Source organism: Hylobates moloch, unplaced genomic scaffold, assembly GCF_009828535.3.
Source record: "Hylobates moloch isolate HMO894 unplaced genomic scaffold, HMol_V3 SCAFFOLD_5, whole genome shotgun sequence".
NCBI lineage: Eukaryota > Metazoa > Chordata > Mammalia > Primates > Hylobatidae > Hylobates > Hylobates moloch.
Window position 1 is genome coordinate 110,331,069 of NW_026652280.1, and position 19,978 is coordinate 110,351,046.

The 19,978-nt window shown below is 37.6% G+C and overlaps 1 protein-coding gene across 2 annotated transcripts in view; it reads right to left on the reverse strand.

Annotated features, from left to right (window-relative positions):
* Positions 1-19,978, reverse strand: part of MAN1A2 (mannosidase alpha class 1A member 2) — a 176,262-nt gene that overhangs the window by 137,377 nt on the left and 18,907 nt on the right. For both annotated transcript variants that reach the window (XM_058439415.1, XM_032154871.2), the window contains exon 2: positions 3,644-3,899. In XM_058439415.1, coding sequence (XP_058295398.1) covers positions 3,644-3,899 — 256 coding nt within the window. The remainder of the gene's footprint in view (positions 1-3,643; positions 3,900-19,978) is intronic.

The following is a 19,978-nucleotide window of genomic DNA, read 5'->3' on the forward strand; positions in this document are numbered from 1 at the left end:
GCAAATCAAAACCACAGTGAGATACCATCTCACACCAGTTAGAATGGCCATCATTAAAAAGTCAGGAAACAACAGGTGCTGGAGAGGATGTGGAGAAACAGGAACACTTTTACACTGTTGGTGGGACTGTAAACTAGTTCAACCATTGTGGAAGTCAGTGTGGCGATTCCTCAGGGATCTAGAACTAGAAATACCATTTGACCCAGCCATCCCATTACTGGGTATATACCCAAAGGACTATAAATCATGCTGCTATAAAGACACATGCACATGTATGTTTACTGCAGCACTATTCACAATGGCAAAGAGTTGGAACCAACCCAAATGTCCAACAACGATAGACTGGATTAAGAAAATGTGGCACATATACACCATGGAATACTATGCAGCCATAAAAAATGATGAGTTCATGTCCTTTGTAGGGACATGGATGAAACTGGAAAACATCATTCTCAGTAAACTATCACAAGGATAAAAAACCAAACCCCTCATGTTCTCACTCATAGGTGGGAATTGAACTATGAGAACTCATGGACACAGGAAGGGGAGCATCACACTCCGGGGACTGTTGTGGGGTGGGGGGAGGGGGGAGGGACAGCATTAGGAGATATACCTAATGCTAAATGACGAGTTAATGGGTGCAGCAAAACAACATGGCACATGGATACATATGTAACAAACCTGCACATTGTGCACATATACCCTAAAACCCAAAATATAATAATAAAAAAAATAAATAATTAAAAAATAAAAATAAACAAATAAATTTAAAAAAATTTGTATCAGTATGAAAACATACATAATTATGTTTAATCTCATCTATATGACAGGAAAAAAATCGGCATAATAGACAAGTCCTCTTTCTTCAGGAGGTACATATCTGTTTGGGATTCTTTCCTTTTGAGAAATGTTAAGTCTTTTGGGGGACAGCTCCCCTTTCCTCACATATAACAGAGCTGTCAATCAAGAGGCGCTGCTTCTACTATCAATTAACTCAGCCTAGCTAGAAAATCCCTTATCCTTAGACCAGAGATCAACAAACTAACTCTGCTGTTACAGCACAAAAGCAGTCCCAGATAATATGTAAGTAAATGGACATGGTTGTGTTCAAATTAAAATTTATTTTATTTATTTATTTTTGTTTGAGATGGAGTCTTGCTCTGTCGCCCAGGCTGGAATGCAGTGACGCAAGCTCAGCTCACTGCAAGCTCCATCTCCCGGGTTCACACCATTCTCCTGCCTCAGCCTCCTGGGACTACAGGTGAGCGCCACCACGCCCGGCTAATTTTTTGTTATTTTTAGTAGAGACGGGGTTTCACCATGTTAGCCAGAATGGTCTTGATCTCCTGACCTTGTGATCCACCCACTTTGGCCTTCCTAAGTGCTGGGATTACAGGTGTGAGCCACCGTGCCCGTCCTAAAATTTATTTTTAAAAAACAGACAGCAAGCAGAATTTGGCCCACGGTTGTAGCTGTCAACCCCTGCCCTAAACAAAGTGAGTGGATACATGTGATTCAAGTAGGAACAACCAAGTTCTTTTTACACATATTGTTATAGACACCAGGAGATAGAGGGATTTTTTTATTCTGCAATCTCATGGTCTATGTAATATATAATCCTGGAGCTCATAATGGCTCTCTGCCAGCATGGAGAAACTAGCAAAAGGAAAGAGACAGATGCTTAACATTCACAATAATATCTACAGGCTTGGATTCAGCCAAACTTGAAGCCCTTGTTTAGAGCCATTAAGCCAATAAATACTATTTGTATCACTTAGTTTGAGCTGAGTGTCTTACAACCCAAGGAGTTCTGAGTTATACAACAGCAGACTATTTAATTATGTATCAGATGAATTATATAATAGTAGACCGAAAATCTATTCATTTAACAGCATACTATTCATTAAACATTTCCTAACTTGCTTTATGCAGCCAGCATTAATCAGACACCAAAATCAAGCAAAGATATTACAAGAAAACTCAAGACCAATGTATCTCAAGAACACAGATGCAAAATTCCTTAAGAAAAATTAGCAACATCTAAGACAGATACTATACCACGACAAAGTGGAGTTTAACCCAGGAATATAAGACTAATTTAACATCCAAAAAACAATGTAATTTACCATGTTAACAGAATAAAGGAAAAAAATCACACAGTCATCTAGAGAAAAATGAAGACAACGCATCTGACAAAATTCAACACTCATTCATGATAAAACTCTCAAACTACAACTACAAGGAGACATCCTCAACCTAATAAACAGCATCTTTAAAAAACCTACAGTTGACACAACATAGTTAATGGCAAAAGACTGGATGCTTAACCCCTAAAGCTGGGAACAAACCTAGTATGTCCATTCTCGCCACTTATTTTGAACAATGTATTAGAACTCCTAGCCACTGCAGTATGACAAGAAAAAAAATATGAAAGGTATAAAAATCAAGAAGGAAAAAGTAAAAGTATCTCTTCACAGAAGACATGACTATGTATAAGAAAAATCACAAGCAATCTACAAAAAAGCTGTAAGAATAAATAACTTCAGTAAAATAACAGGATAAAAGTTCAGCAAATTAAAATATATTTCTATATGCTGAGTTCCGTGAGTACTTCTGGTGAGTCACTGAACCTGAGGATCATCTGGGGGTCCCCTGAACACACGCAGTTATCTATCTGAATTATTACGTATTTGAAAACAGTATTTCAGTACATTGTAATGACATCTGAAAAAAAGCAAGTCAGGCATCTGAAAAAAAATCTATCATTGTCTCTCCCAACACTGTCCGAAGGAAGTGCCTTAAGTAGTCTACATATAAAACAGACTCTAGAGGTGAGGTAAAATCAGAGCACAGCTCTATTTCTACTCCATCAAGGTCAACGTTTTATAATAATTCATAAGGCTAAGCTTAAAGTATCTGCTATACCTTCCGTATCTATTACTAGAATATATCCAAATAGATATTTGATTACTTGAACTAAATTTATCTTACTTCATAATAATTAAACCTTCTGAAATATTGTTGGTACAATTACACTCTGATAAAATATTTGTCTTCACAGGCAGTATAATTACAAACTTCACCCAGAATTTTTAGGAGTTCTAATTAACAAAGTTTAACTCAAATATTCACTAGATTTTTCCCATCTGGTATTCTCTTTACTTTTAAGTAACTACAGAATAACAAATTGAAAGACTTCTGAGGGATATCATGACATATTCCTTAAAAAATTGGAGATATAATGCTAGCTCTTTAGAAGCATGTTTATGAGGTGATCTGCATAGTATCTAGCAGAGTCCCTTTGTAACTGAACATTTAAGAAACTGCTTAGACAATAAGTTATATACAAATATATTATTAATAAAATGCTGAATTTCAAAAGATCTCTGAACAAAGAATGAGTGGCACTAACCATCCAAAAGTTGTATCAAAAATATTTTAAGTGTCCAATAATTACATTAAAATTAACATTTAAAAAAAAAAAAAAAGAAAGAGTTCTAGTCCTTATTACCAACCTGGAAACTATACTACAACTATGACCCAAGAACAAACAGATCAAAACAGGATACCATAGATTATATAATTTGTTTATATCCAAATACAAATCCATAAACACTCCATATCACAAAACTCAGCTTATTACCTCTTTAATTTTTTCCCTTTTCTCTCTTATGTCATTATCTTCTGGGTCTCCACCACTTATTCCTACAAGTTTGGGAATAGGGACTGGTGGCAGTGGCTTGTTCTCTTTTATCTTCATTTCTTGGACTACCTTATTTTTCTCTGTCTGAATTTCTGCTCGAATTTCCTCTCTTGACTTTCTTAATTTTTCTTTTGCTTCTTCCAAGGCCTTCTCATGATCAGCTCGAATTTTATTTCTCAGACGTTCTTCTTCCTCCCTGTGAGAAAAGAAGGAAATAAAACATAAGAGTGAGCCTACTTAAGAATGTCAACCTTTAAATATAAAACATAAAGACCTCTCCATTAAACCCAGGAACTTGTTTTCTACTTTTGCCATTAAAAGGAAAGAATTATCAGTGAGACAGATTCGGATCTGGAATGAGAAAGAAAAGGCACCCTGGATACCTAACATCAAACTCTGTTTATAATCTCTTTATACAATTTCCAGGCTAAGAGCAGAGATAACAGTAACTTATCCACAGACATTTGCAAAAAATAGACACCAGTGAAAACTAAACGGAGGAGAGAAAACAAAAATAGAATAAGTATCAGAGAAGAGACAAAAATATAAACATAAGGCCAAAGAAAAAGAGGAAAAGATAAGAGAACAGGAAGTTTTTCATTTATATAGTACAGCATATGCTTCTAAAACCTTTAAATTTTCAAAAGTACATAGATATTATAATGTAACATTCCCAACTGATGTGGGCATGACTACTTGAAACTCTCTTGAACTCTTGTTAAAAACAGATTCCAATTTAGTAGGTCTATATGAAACCCATGAATCTGTATCATGAAGAGCTCCTCAGATGATTCTGGTTTACACACAGATTTGGAAACCACTACTGCAATGGACACCTACACCATTTTCTACTCAGCCCTACTTTTGTGAAAGAGAGTTCAATATTCCCTCTATATCCACCCCAATCCACAGGAATGAATACAAGAGTGGTACTTACTGTAAACCATTCTTTTCCAAATCAATCAACCAACGATGACTACTCTAAGGGTAAACACCTAATCCAAGAGTCAATAGGTCATCTCTCCAGAAATTTAATTCAAGCTCTGCAGATGGCTGAACTTATAACATTGCTAGTGAGAATGTAAAATGGTGTAAATTTTTCCACTTTGGAAAAGTTTGTGTTTTTTTAAAAAACTAAAGATGTAACTATCACAGAATCCTGCAAATGCACTTCTCGGCATTTATCTCAGAGAAATAAAGACTCGTGATCATTTAAAAAAAAAAAAAAAACCGGCCGGGCGCGGTGGCTCACGCTTGTAATCCCAGCACTTTGGGAGGCTGAGGCGGGCGGATCATGAGGTCAGGAGATCGAGACCACGGTGAAACCCCGTCTCTACTAAAAATACAAAAAAAATTAGCCGGGCGTGGTGGCGGGTGCCTGTAGTCCCAGCTAGTCGGAGAGGCTGAGGCAGGAGAATGGCGTGAACCCGGGAGGCGGAGCTTGCAGTGAGCCGAGATTGCGCCACTGCACTCCAGCTGGGTGACAGAGCGAGACTCCATCTCAAAAAAAAAAAAAAAACCTTTATACAAGCTGGGCACAAAAAGACAAAAAGACAAATACTGTATGATTCCACTTGTAGAAGGTACTTAAAGAAGGCAAAACCCTAGAGACAAAAAGTAGAATGATGGTAGCCAGGAACCAGAGATGGGATAATGAGAAGTTATTGTTTAATGGGTACAGAGTTTCAGGTTTACAAGATGAAAAGAGTTCTGGAAATGGATGACGGTGATGGTTGTACAACAATATGAATGTATTTAATGCTACTGAATTGTATACATTTAAAATGGTTAAGATGGTAAATTTTATGTTAATTGTATTTTGCCATAATGAAAAAAAAAGGAGGACAAAGGACTATACACAAATGTTTATAGCAGCTTAATCCATAATAGGCAAAAACTGAAAACAATCAAGATATCCTCCAAAAATAAATGGTTAAACAAAACTGTGGTATATCCACACTACGGACTACTACTCAGCAATAAAAAGGAGTGAATTGTTTATACACACTCCTTGAATGGATCTCAAAGGCATTCTTATCCGAGTGAAAGAAGCCAATTTCAAAAGGTATACTATATGATTCCATTTATATGATATTCTCAAAAAAGACAAAAAAGAGGCATGGTGAATAGATTAGTGGTAGCCAGGAATTATGGATGACGGATGGGCTAACTATAAAGGAATAACACAAGGGAGTATTTTTTTTAAATGATAGAATTGTTACATATATAATTATGATGGTAGTTACATGAATAGCACGTCCTAAATCATAAACCTATATGCCAAAAGAAAAATTCACAATCTAATATTATGTAGTATTAACAATAAAATGTTAAACACTAGAGAAAAAATGAGTTATTAGCACTGAAAAGGTGCTGATAAGAGAAACGAGAGAGAGAAAAGGGAGAGGGAGGTGAAGTAGGCTAGACGGTCAGTAACACAAAAGGTCATTCACCAGGCAGGAAGAATCCATGGGGCCTACAGACAGACTGGATGGATGTGGGAGGAATAGGGCAGGGAACTAAGGTTGGTCCCTGAATGAATCCATGAGAAACTGACATGAGGGCTGATCTGTTCAGGCGACTCAGGCAGACAAGGGCATCATCAGCACATAGGTGCTGATTGAAGTCTTATATAAGACATCCAAGGCAGAAACACCCAAGAGCCTTCCAATCCCAGCCCCACATTTTACCAACAGAAAAACACTGTGCTACTACTACCCCCAGAGAACAGATCATAATCCATCTATGTTAATCAAGTCTTTCCCAGCTGCCCTTGCAGCTAAGGGTAGCCATAAAACCCTATTTCAACCAAAGAGAAAAAAGGGAACTATCAGGAATTTTCCTTTACAGATTAACAAATGCACAGAGCCAGTTGAGAAAAGGACATTTACCTGCTAAGTCTAAACCCACCCAACCACCTATTCCTGTCTTCAAATGTATTTGTGAAGCCTAAAGCTAAGAGAGCCATCTTGCAATCAAGAGACAATAAGCCTGAGGTCAAATGGCCAACATGGTTCATGACAGAAGAGAAAGAGGGAAAGTGCCTGCTATTATGAATTACCGCCACGGCCCTCAATTGTCCCAAGATTTCAGATTCTACGGAGTAACTATCAGTGGGTATTCTGACATTTCCAGCTGAGAATTTCCCCAACTCACCCACTCACTATGCAAGCATGCACATAGATTCAGAAAAACAGAGGACCTGGAAATGGGCCCCAAAGAAGAGCAACATCAAATGGGGAAGACTGGCTCTTTCAAGGGTAATTTTCCATCCTGATGACAAATGGGGAGATTTCCCCAAGAAAACAAGCTTTCCATTTCTATCTCCAAGTACCATGTTATCCCCAAGTTATTGCTAAACGGCATGTGGAATCCCCAACCATGTTTGCAATAGCTCATATGTTATCACTCAGAAAGCATCTTCACCTACCAGTGAGCTTCCACGAACAGGTATTACACACCACTTTCTAGAGCCCACCCTGTGGGGGGCAAGACATATATGCCACAAAACATCCCATATCCCCTCGCAGAGTTTCACCATGCACATGGGCATTTTAAAAGCCCTGAGATGTTCTGCAATAGAGTTGCCTAACACAACACTTCTTGAACTTACTTAGTCATACTCCTCCTTTTCTGCATACTCTTTTTAGCGTGCGATGGAACCACAATAAGGAGGCTACCATCATGCCTCACCTAAACTATTGTAATACGCTTCCAACAGTCTTCACACATTCACTCTCCAACCACTCCCCAACCCACCCACAAGCTATTCTCCATCCATACTATAGACCCAATGTGCTTTCTGAAATTATTCAGACTATGCCTCACTTTCACTTAAAACACTTCATGGCTTCCCTTATCCTAAGGAATTATATTATGGACTATTAAGGAATTCTGTATAATGTACCTTCTATCTATCTCTCAAGCTTCATCTCATACATACTCCTCTAGCTCTCTGTTCTACAGCCACACACCTTCTTTCAGTTCTTTTTTTTTTTTTTTCTTTTTTTTTGAAATAGAGTCTCCCTCTGTCACCCAGGCTGGAGTGCAGTGGCACGATCTTGGCTCACCGCAACCTCTGCCTCCCAGGTTCAACAGTCTCCTGCTTCAGCCTCCCAACAAGCTGGGACTACAGGCACACGCCGCCACGCCCGGCTAATTTTTTGTATTTTAGTAGAAACGGGGTTTCACCATGTTGCCCAGGCTGGTCACGAACTCCTGAGCTCAGGCAATCCGCCCACCTCAGGCTCCCAAAGTGCTGGGATTACAGGCATGAGCCACCGTGCCCAGCCACCTTCTTGTAGTTCTTTTACGTATCATTTTCTTTCCCATCAATAGCCCCATATGCATCCCATATGCATGAGGTTTCCTCGCTTAAAACACTCTTACAATTTCTTCTTTACCTTCAAGTCACTGATCAATCATAATTTCTTCAGGTATCTCCTAGATTAGACAAATCTCCCTAATATACAGTCTGATGGCACCATGTATCTTTCCTTCACAGTACTCAACCACATGTGATTCTTTGAGTAATGCCTGTCTCTCCTGATGACTAGTAACTCCATTAAGTTCAGAGACCCTATCTGATTTTTGTTCCAACGTATCCCTCAATGCCTAGGACAATACCTGGCATATAATAGGTGTTTAAAAACACTAAAATGCAAATACAGATTCTAAGACCCCATCTGAAGTAAATATGATATAGAAAGTCTATATACCATCATGAGGCTACAAACAGTCAAAAGAGTGGTAAGGCCGGGTGTGGTGGCTCACACCTGTAATCCCAGCACTTTGGGAGGCCAAGGTGGGTGGATCACCTGATCTCAGGGCTTCAAGACCAGCCTGGCCAACATGGTGAAACCCCGTCTCTACTAAACATACAAAAATTAGCTGGGCATGGTGGTAGGTGCCTGTAATCCCAGCTACTCAGGAGGCTGAGGCAGGAGAATTGCTTGAACCTGGGAGGCGGAGGTTTCACTAAGCTGAGATCATGCCATTGCACTCCAGCCTGGGCCAACAAAAGCGAAACTGTGTCTCCAAAAAAACAACTATGTCTCCAAAAAAAAAAAGAAAAAAAGGGTTATAAACAGCAGCTCTCACTACAGGGCAGGCAATACAAATGCATATTAAATATTAAAAATCCATATTAAAATTAATGACATGGTGTTATGGTGAGACCCCTTAATAACACTGCCATGTAACAGTTTTCCATTTTCACTTACTATTGCTATTAACTTCGTGTTAGCATCAGTTGTTCCTCCACAGGTGAAAAGTACATTTGATAGCAACATGTATAATAATTTTTATAATTATTTTTAAAAATAAAAAATTGAGACCTCTAAATGTTTGCTCTAAAGGAAAGCTCCAATCATCTTATCCCACTTGTTATTGTTAAGGCAGTCAAACTTTGCTCATCAGAACCTACACTGTTGCAATACTGTGAGGAGCCTTATTCAAACACATTTTGAAAATCTAAATAATCTATAGATTTATTTTTATTTGTCCCTCAAAAAGCACTATTTGCTTAAGAGTTTAGTGAGTAAACTATTTCAGAAGAACCAATATCAACTAGAGGGCAAGAAAAGACTAACCAGACTGGTCCTAAGAGAAACTCCAGAATTCCAGGAAATTCAGTCAGACCTCCTGTTAACTGGGTTCCAAGAGGAATCATTTTGCAGTTAGAAAAAAAGTATACTTAACCCAAAAGTCAGGAGACAAAGATTTTAGTTCCAGCTCTGCCCATGCCTCACACTACAACCTGGAACAATCACTAAAACAAAAGCCTCTATGATTAGTACCTTCATTAACAGAGATAGGAAAACATACACTACTCTGACTATACCACTTTTAAAACACTATAACCCTTTTTTGCTAAGTAATTCCTTGTACTTACCTTGGAATCAAGTAAAAAGTAATGTTCTATACACATGTAAGTCAATAATTTCAATCCTTCTAACTTCTCTGTTCCAAATTACAAGTGAATGCAGCAATCTTTACAACTGCCAAAGCAAATAATGTACTTTATTTCCTTTTTTCCTTGAGTTTTCACAATAATTATTTAGTAGCACTATGAACTTTCTTGCTAGTTTTCTTCCCTATATGACTCAAAATTTTATTTTCATTTTGATCTCCATGCAAATGCTTCCTCAAATTTTGCTTTGGCAGCCAAATTTCTAGATTTTTAAATTACTCCAGCTGGGGGTTTTATTTTCACTTGGATGATCTTTCTCTTATATATTTTTAAGATTGTTTTTAACTTTGGTATTTTCAACAGATAATTATGTTAGACTTTCATTTGTAAAGATCATTCCTTTTCATCAGTGTCTTGTATCTTCCTGTGTAGTAAAGAATTTGGCCTTGTGCAAAGAGAAGTCTCACCATTGACTTCAGCTTCTGGGAGGTAATGTGTCATAGTTGATAGAAGTGTGCTTGTTTATGATGGGTGCTGGCCATACCAGATCTTCAGGTAGGGTTGGCCACAACTAACAGTTTTAAAGTAAAAGCTAGCCATGTCATAAACACCAACAATATGGCTTAGGACAAGGCTCTGGGTTACACAGTATCAGTCCATTGGGAGACTGAGTTCAACCATACAGGCAATTGAGTAATCAATCAATGACGCCTACATAATGAAGCCCCATAAAAACTCTACACACTGAAGCTTGAATGAGTTTACCAGGTTGGCAATCATGCATACTGTCACACATTGGTGCTGGAAGAACATGTCCTCACTCTATGGGAAGCGGACACTGGCAGATCAACATTTGGAACTTTCCTGGACTTCACCCTATGTGTTTCTTCCCTTGGCTGATTTTAATCTCGATCCCTGTAATCTGTAATCCCTTTGTGAGTCCTTGCAAATTATCAAGCCAGAGGGTGGTCTGGGGAGCCCTCTGAATTTGCAAGTGGTGCCAGATGTGAGAGTGGTCATGTGAAGAACCGTGCCCTCAAACTTTGCAGTTTGGCTGAGTACCTTCCAAGGTTTCCAATAAAATCTAGTTTTATATCTACAAGTTCTCATGAGATTTGAAGTTACTCTTTTCAATTGTATCTTAATGTGTAATATTTAATTAACTTTTGGATATCCCATAAGTAATATAAGGTTTTGTTTGTTGCTTTTGTTATTTTATTTTGTGTGTGTATGTTTTGTCCTTCAACACATCCCTGATCCTTGAAGAGCAAGGGCAAATGACAACAAAACTAGTAATTGTAGCTTAGATGTACAAGGCAATGGCTTCATCAATTACATATATTATCTTATTTAATTCTCATACCAACTTACGAGGTACTCTCTATCAAACACCATTATTCTCTACCTTATTATGAAAAAATTAAGGAATGAAGAGAAAAATACTTTGTTCAGGGTCAAGGAGCTAGTAAGAGTCTAGATATAGACAAATGCATTTTGACTTCTTAAACACTATGCAAATACTGAGAGAGATAAATTTAAGAGTTTTCTCACACGTACTGTGCAGATACTGAAAACTGTCTCCCAAAATCTTTTCTTTCTTCTTCCTTAGTCCTAGAGCCCTCAAGTTTTGGCTAAGCCCATGATCCTGCTAAATAAAAACTCTATTTCTCAGCCTCTCTTATTGAAACTGTCCTGCAGAATTCATACGTGTGAACAGAAATTAACTTCTGTCTTGCTTAAGCCGCTGAGGCTCTTGAATCATGTTTGGAAGCATTCTGGATGATTCTAATTTACATAGGGATACATAAAATTACACTGGAATTTTGGTTGGCAAAAATTTTCCTTTATATTCACTCTGTCCTTCTCTACTGGAGCTTTAACCTTTACTTACAAATACGAAGTTTCACCTGTCCTTTAAAAATAAATAAAAACTCCCCTCAAAACTGCCTCCACTTCAACCTTCATTGGTGTTCCCCTTCCTTCACTTTACTTTTTCAAACAGTACTACACTTGCTGTTTCCACTTCCTACACTTTACATCACTCTTCTATCCACCACCGTTAAAAATTGATCCTTCCTTTGACGTTGCCTCTTCCTCAAACCTACCTTACCAACAGGCCTCTGATCATTGGTTTTATCATCTTCAATGTAACCCCAAAAGTATAGTGTTCCAGCCTTTTGGTCACTTCTGCCCTTACACTCATTCAGTAGAAACAGAAGAAGAAAGTGAATGGAGAAAAAGAGAACTTCTTCAGCCTAATAAAATATATTTCCAAAAACTACAGCAAATCACATTCCCGATAATCAAAGTACAGAAGTAATTCTCTCTCAAAGTGAGGGAAGCAAGTAAGGATGCTCACTATCACGGCTTCTATTTGATTGTACTAGAAGTCCTAGCCAGCCAGCAACATAAAAAGAGAAAATGAAGGCCAGGCACAGTGGCTCACCCCTGTAATCCCAGCACTTTGGGAGGCCGAGGCAGACGGATCACGAGGTCAGGAGATTGAGACCATCCTGACTAACACGGTGAAACCCCGTCTCTACTGAAAATACAAAAAAATTAGCCAGGCATGAATGAATCAACAATGTAATGCTACCTTTTAAAAGATAAGTAACAATGGCCAATACTAAAAGTTTTTTTATGACAAAGTTAGACATTAAATAGCCTTCTCAAACATCCTATATTTTAATAATATTCAAAAGAAATTTCAGAGAATCCAGGAAGACACACACACACACAAAATAGTTGAAGCAATTATATAAATAGTTACTTGTGCACAATACAGGCCAAGAATGATTCTGGGAAATGACTATAGGATAGTCAGCAACTGGTACAGAAAATAATGAAACAACAGCATTCTACACTGCTTTACTGGCAAGTGCCTGAAGGAATTTAAGACCTTCCAAAAAGAAATGCCATGCCCTTAAGGTAATAAAAAGAAGATCTCCTTAAACTTGGAAATAACCAAGAGGTTAATTAAAATGGTGTTATCATAAGGGAGATGTTTACAAATCTGGTCTAAGATGATTTTCAACAGCAAATGAACGTACTCTACCTGCACAGAATAATACTGTCTTACAAACGACCAAAAGTTTCTGAACATTATCATTTTAAGAATCACATACTTTCCAGTGTAGTTCAAAGCCAAACAGGACAAACTGTATCACATTTGAGATCACCACTCCTTAACAGTAATCCCATTCCTAAAACAACATGTTAATGAAGAAGCCCAACTGTTTCTCAATATGAATTGGTTGGCCACATGAAAGAGGCTAAAAAAGATTTAAAGCTAAGCACTGAGAAATCCACAGAACCTCAAGCTTTTATACCAAATCCAATTACTTTGGTCATGTGGCCCCTACAAAATACTAAGTGCTTTAGCACTCCCACTTTAATAATGCAGCCATGGACCATCAACACAAACTTACTGTCTCTATCTTTAGTTAGGTATAGGTCACCTATTTGGCTATTAAAAGATTTTGTTTCTGTAGAAAGCAGTTATAGATTATTCTAACTAGGGTTTTCAAAGGATTTCAGTTTGCATTTATGGTAATTTCAGATTAAATCAGTGGTTATCTGTCATTCAAGTAATTTCAGCTTAACTCAATAAAATTTACCAAATGTGAAAGGCAAGGGATACAGAGAAAAATAAGGCACATGATTTGCCCACAAGAGTTCACAATCTAATGAATACACAAACAAAGTAAGTACAAAATGTGTGAAAGAGGAAATAAATACCACGGACAGCTACAGAAAAGGTAAGACATACATAGAAAAGAATAGTCACTTGTTAACCATACAGGTATATGACTTGAAAGCAGATTTACATAGGGAAATAGCAAAAGAAATACATGATCTTCAAATAAAAATTAAAATAATAAGAGTTTGCCATGCAGATCAAGTAATAAGGGCATTCTAGACGAAGAAAGCAGAGTGTACAAAGACACAGAAGAAGTAACACAATTTACTAGTTAGCAATTAACTTGGTGTGGCCACTAATGTATAGTGTGCAGTGTAGGGGAGAGTGCAGTAAAGTAGGACAGACAGCATAGCAAGGACGCTAGAGAAGACAAAAGCTCAATCATTAATTGACCTAACAATGCAGCCTGGGGAAAAATGCAAGGCACTAAAGAACTTCAACTTGAAAATGGCATGACTGTACTTAAATCTTGGAAAGAATGCCTCCTCAGGATTGACTTGGGGCAATGTGGGAGTAGAAAGGGAGAAGATATAAGGCTGGAAGTAGGAAAAGGAGTCAGGAGGTCACAGCAATCCTCCCAGGCAAAAAATGACAAGGGCCTAATAAAATGTATTTAAAGTAGATACGGAGAAGAAGGACCAATACAAGTGACCTTAGAAAGCTAGAAATTTAGGCAAGTGATTAAACATGAGAAGGAAAAGGAATTAACAATAATAGATTTTTCACAATACTGACTGGATAGAAAGGGATGCCATTAACCGAACCAAGAATAAAGAAAGAAAGGGTGATTTGGGATAAAGGGAAGGAGTGAGAAAGAGATGAATGTGTATGATTTTAGACCTGTTAAGTTTAAAAAGTCAACAAAGCTCATAGCTTCAGATGTCAAAGGCTGAAAACACAGATTTGGAAATCATCATCCTATATACAGGAGGCATAGCTCCCACCTAACTGTACAGTTAACATGGGTAAATTTTACAGTGTGTAAAGTAACTCAATAAAGTTTAAGTGAGAACAGCTATATTAAATCTGACAGTAACTTTTAGAGCAGGTATTAAAAAAGGTCACTTTGTATTAATGAGCTCAGTCAATATGTCAAGAGAATATAACAATGATAAACGTTACACACCTAATAGCAAAATTTCAAAATACCTGAAGCAAAAACTGATAGAAATGAAAGAAGTCAGCAAATTCACAATGTTGTAGGTAATTTCAACATCCTTCACTCAATAACTGATCAAAATAGAAGGAAAATCAATAAGGACATAAAAGACTTGAACAACACTATCAACCAACTTGACCTAATTGACATTTACAGAACACTCTACTCAACAACAACAAAATATACATTCTGTTTAAATGCAAACAGAACATGTACCAATACAGACCATTTTCTAGGCCATAAACAAGTTTCAATGAAATTAAAAGTATTCAGACCATATAAAGTATGTTTTTTGCTACAATGGGATTAGAGTAGAAATCAGGTAACATAAAAGTATCTGGATAGTCTCCAAATATTCATAAACTCAATAAAACGCTTCTCAATAATCACAGGTCCAAGAAGAAATCAAAAGTAAAACTAGATGACTGGTGATGATTGCAGATAATTGTGAATATACTAAATATACCAAACTCCGAATAAACCACTGAATTGTATACTTTAAATGGGTGGATGGTATGGTATGTGAATAATATCTCAATAAAGGCATTTTTTAAAAAGTGAAATTTGAAAGTGCCCTGAACCGAAAGAAAATGGAAACATCAAACTGTAGATAAAGCTAAAGTACTTCTTAGACTGAAATTCATAGCACTAAATGCCAATATGAAGAAAAAAAGAAAAGTTAAAGAGAGAATTATAGCAATCTACATTGGGGGAAAAAAGATCTTATATCAAGAACCTCAGGTTCTAACTTAAGAAAATGGAAAAAAGAGAAAATTAAACCCAAAGTTAGAAGAAGAAAGAAAATAATAAAGATAAAAGCAAAACAAGAATTAAAATACAAAAGAACAGAGAAAAACCAATACATCCAAAAGCTAGTTATTTGAGATCAATAAAATTGATAAATTTCTAACAATGACAAGAAAAGGGAAAAAAGAGAAACCACAAATTACCAATATCAGCAATGAGAGAACTGATACAATTACAATCCTACAAATACTCAAATGACAGTAAGAAACTATTATTGGCAACTTTATATCAAAAATTCAGTAATTCACATTCCTTGTTTAAAAAAAAAAACTACTCAAGTGAACTCAAGAACTAGATTACCTTAACAGCCTGTATCTATTAAAGAAACTGAATGTATAGTTAAAACCTCTCCACAAAGAAAACTCCAGTTCAGATTATTTCACTGATGAATTCTATCAAGCATTTAGGTAAAAATCAATACCAGTTCTATGGAAACTCTTTCAGGACACTGAAAATGGAAAACCAAACTCATTTCATGGGGCCAATATTACTCTGATACCAGAATCAGACAAATACAATAAATAAATAAACAAACAAATATCCCTCATAAACATAGAAAACTACTTTTAAGATTATAGAATAATTACCAAAGGGTGTCTAACATTCAAAACTCAATCGATGTAACAACTTGCTACATTAAAAGACTTAAAAAGAATGACCTCATGATCATCAAGAGATGCAGAAATAGTATTTGACCAAATCCAATATCCATTCCTGATGAAAATTCTCAGCAAACTAGGAATGCAAGGGTATTTCCTAATCTGATACGGGGCACCTATTGAAAACCTACAGCAGCCATCATACTCAAGGGTGAAAGACTGAAAGCTTCCCCGTTAAGATCAAGAACAAAAATCTACTCAAAAATCTATTACAGGTTCTAGCAGTGCAATTAGACACACACACTAAAAAAAGAAAAAAAAAGGTATAAACCTTATAAAACCTTTAAATTGCTTTGTTGTAGTTTTAAAACACATAATGCAAAAAATACTGAAAATCACTACCCCAGTATACAGGTTCTAAATAAAATAAGGCCTGGCCTTCCTGTAATGCAGGGATCCCCAACCCCCAGGCCACAGATCAGTACCAGTCCAGGGCCTGTTAGGAACTCGGCTGGCAAGCAGGAGGTGAGCTGTGCAAGCAAGTATTACCACCTGCACTCCACGTACTGTCAGATCAGCGATGGCATTAGAATCCCACAGGAGCGCAAACCCTATCTTGAACTGCTGATGTGAGGGATCAAGTTTGCACACTCCTTATGGTGATCTGAAATGGAACAGTTTCACCCTGAAGCCATCATCCCCCACCCCACCTACTGTCCTTGGAAAAATTATCTTCTATGAAACCGGTCCCCGGTCCCAAAAAGATTGGGGACTGCTGCTGTAACAAATCAGAAACTGAAAAAGGTATAAAACCCAAAGGAAAAAGAAGAAACTATCATGCACACAGTAACTCTTTCTTTCTTTTAGCTTCAATATTGTATGAGATTTTGGGGGGTTGTTTTAGATGGGATTTGGTAGCTTAAGTAGTCATTCTCATTGACATTTTGAAGTATAAAGGATAAAAGTTGAAGTGGATTTCTGATCACCGTAAAGATCCTTTATCAAAAATTTGTATGTTTTTCATCAAAAGCTACCATCAGAAAGAGGTCAGAAACAGCACTGATACACCAGGATGTTGATTATCAGAAATCACCATCAGTACAAAGCAAAAAGTCATTATGGGTTATCTGTGAAGACATGAAAATAATTTATTGTAAATATTATTTTTAAAAAGGTTTTGGTACACCATTCTTTTCTTGTGGAGTAAAACATCACCCATGCGGTCTTTGTGCAGCCCTTGGCCCAAAGCTGTTATTAGTACTACAGGCATCTGATACAGTTTAATATATGACCCCACTAAATCTCATGTTGAATTGTAATCCCCAATGTTGGGGAGGTGGGGCTTGTTGGGAGGTGTTTGGGTCATGGGATGGATCCCTCATGGCTTGGTGCTGTCCTCACAATAGTGAGTTCTCATGAGACCTGGTTTGTGACATCTCCCACTCACTCTCTCACTCCCGCTCCTACTGTATGAGATGCCTACTCCCTCCGCCCTTCGCTTTCTGCCACAATTATGAGCTTCCTGGGTTCTCTCCAGAAGCAGATGTTGGCACCATACTTCCTGTACAGCCTGCAGAACTGTGAGCCAATTAAACCTCTTTTCTTATAAATTACCCAGTCTCGGGTATTTCTTTATAGCAATGCAAGAACAGCCTAATACAGCATCTTTACCATGTCTCCTCTGCCTACATATATCTAAGGCAGTAAGAACCCCAAAACAAAATTGTTATAGCCATCACTCCTTGTTATTATAGATAATTTCTCAAATCTCTGCCATTCCATTCTCAGGCTTTGAATTTTCCCTCTCTTCAAGTGTCTCTAATTTGTCTTATTGGCTCACATCTTTCCTTTCTGTCTGGCCTCTCCAAACTGACAACTTGTTTCTGTGGTCAGCCTAGATTTATCTGGTTTGTTACTAAGATATTATCTCTCAGACTGATTCGATTATAGACTAAATATTTGTGTCCCCCCAAAATTCATATGTTGAATCCCTAATTCCCAAAGTGATAGTATTTGGAGATGATGGGGGAGGTATTTGGAGATGACGGGCGGGGGAGGGCGCCCTTGGGAGGTAATCAGGATTAGATTAAGTAGTGAGGGTGGGGCCCTATAAGGAAAGGAAGAGAAAGAGAGCTGTTGTCTCTTTCTTCACAAGCACACATGGAGAAAAGACCATGAGAGGACACACAGAGAAAGTGGCAGTCTACAGGCCTGGAAGAGGGCTTTCTCCAGGAACTGAATCAGCCAGCATCTTCATCACTTCTCAGCCTCCAGAACTGTGGGAAATAATGTTTGTTGCTTAAACCAGCCAGTCCATGGTACTTTGTTAAGGCAGCTCAAGCAAACTAAGACAGCCGCTGACCCTGAGCTCCAAGCCTTGAAGCCCAAAAACTAATGGTACACCTTTACCTCCATACTTTTGCATTTACTACTACCTTTTACATTGTTTTAAATGTACTTCATTTGCGTTAGTGAACCTACCGATACGGAATGATCCACACCACTCATGTAAGATAGAAATGAGATAGCTTATGTGGCTTGTCTTCACAGATACCAAGAACCACATACTGTCAGCAACACCCAATTGAAATCATAACAATCACTATCAGTCCCAAACCAACTGCTACTTTTATTAGAATCACAACTACTGGCTATACAAAGACTGCTGAAAGGAACACACCATACTGTTTTCTACAGCAGCTACACCATTTTACATTCCTCTCAGCAATGCACAAGGTTTCCAATTTTTCCATATCCACTCCAACACCTGTTACTTTGTTGTTGTTTTTTTTCACAACAGCCATCCTAATAGATGTGAAGGGGTATCTTATTGTGGTTTTGCTTTATATTTCCCTAATGATTAGTGGTGTTGAGCATCTTTTCATGTGTTTATTGGCTATTTGTACATCTTCTTTGGAAAAATATCTTTTCAAGTCCTTTGCCCATTTTTAAACCAGGTTTTTTGTTGTTGTTGAGTTGTAGGAGTTCTTTATATATTCTGGATATTAATGCCTTATCAGACATATGATTTGCAAATATTTTCTCCCATGCTAGCAGGCACCTTTTCACAGTTTTTGTTTGTTTGTTTTCTTTTTAGAGATAGGGTCTCACTCTATCACTCAGGTGGGAGTACAGTGGCACAATCATAGCTCCCTACAGCCTCCTGCTTTAATGATCCTCCCACTTCAGCCTCCGAGTACCTGGAAATATAGGTGTGTGCCACCACATCTGGCTAATTTTTTTATTTTTTTCTAGAGAAACAGGGACTCTAGAGACAGGGAAGAGCCACTGAGCCCAGCCAAAGCCAGAGTTTAAAAATAACATTTTTGGAGCTTGAAAGGAATCAAGTCCCTTGAACTAACGAAAGAAAACAGCAAAGCAACGAAATGAGAAATAATCCTCAGCCAGAGGGTTCATACAGTGAAGCAAAGGAAGCTAGTAATAACTTTTAGTCCTTCACCAAGATATCCATATAACCTGGTTTTTCTTAAATGCACTACTGGCATTATGAGGATAATTCAATTATTTATTGTGCACAAACACCAAGGCACCATGGGATGTTTAGCACACCCAGCCCCCATTCATTAAATGCAATAGTGCCCTCATCCCCATCATTCTAACAACCAAAAAATGTCCCCATGTTTCCAAGCTCCCTCTCAGGTGAACAGTACCAACCCCTACTTTAAACCCCTGAACAGAAAGTGCCGAAAGGATAGAGTCTAGAAAGTCTATTTATATCTACATTTCTAAATAGCACAGCACAAATAAAAACATCATCCCCTTATTTTATTATAAGTCACTGTAATAAAATGCAGGATTCCTTTCAGTTTCCTTTATGTCTCTTAAGCTGCCAAAACATTCAGGAATTAATTAGTATAATGGTAGCAGAATCCCTCCTCTTCCTACAGAAGCCAGAAAAATTCAAGATACTTAATCTTCCTAACATCTAGCAGCAAGGGTATTGCCTATCACCTATGTGTAAGCAATGAGATGCTACGGCTGGTACTATACACCTGTAAAGAAACAAGGACTCAATTTAAGAAATCACTCTGGAAGCAGAGACATCCAGTATCCAGAGGTAGCAATGCCATAACCAGTG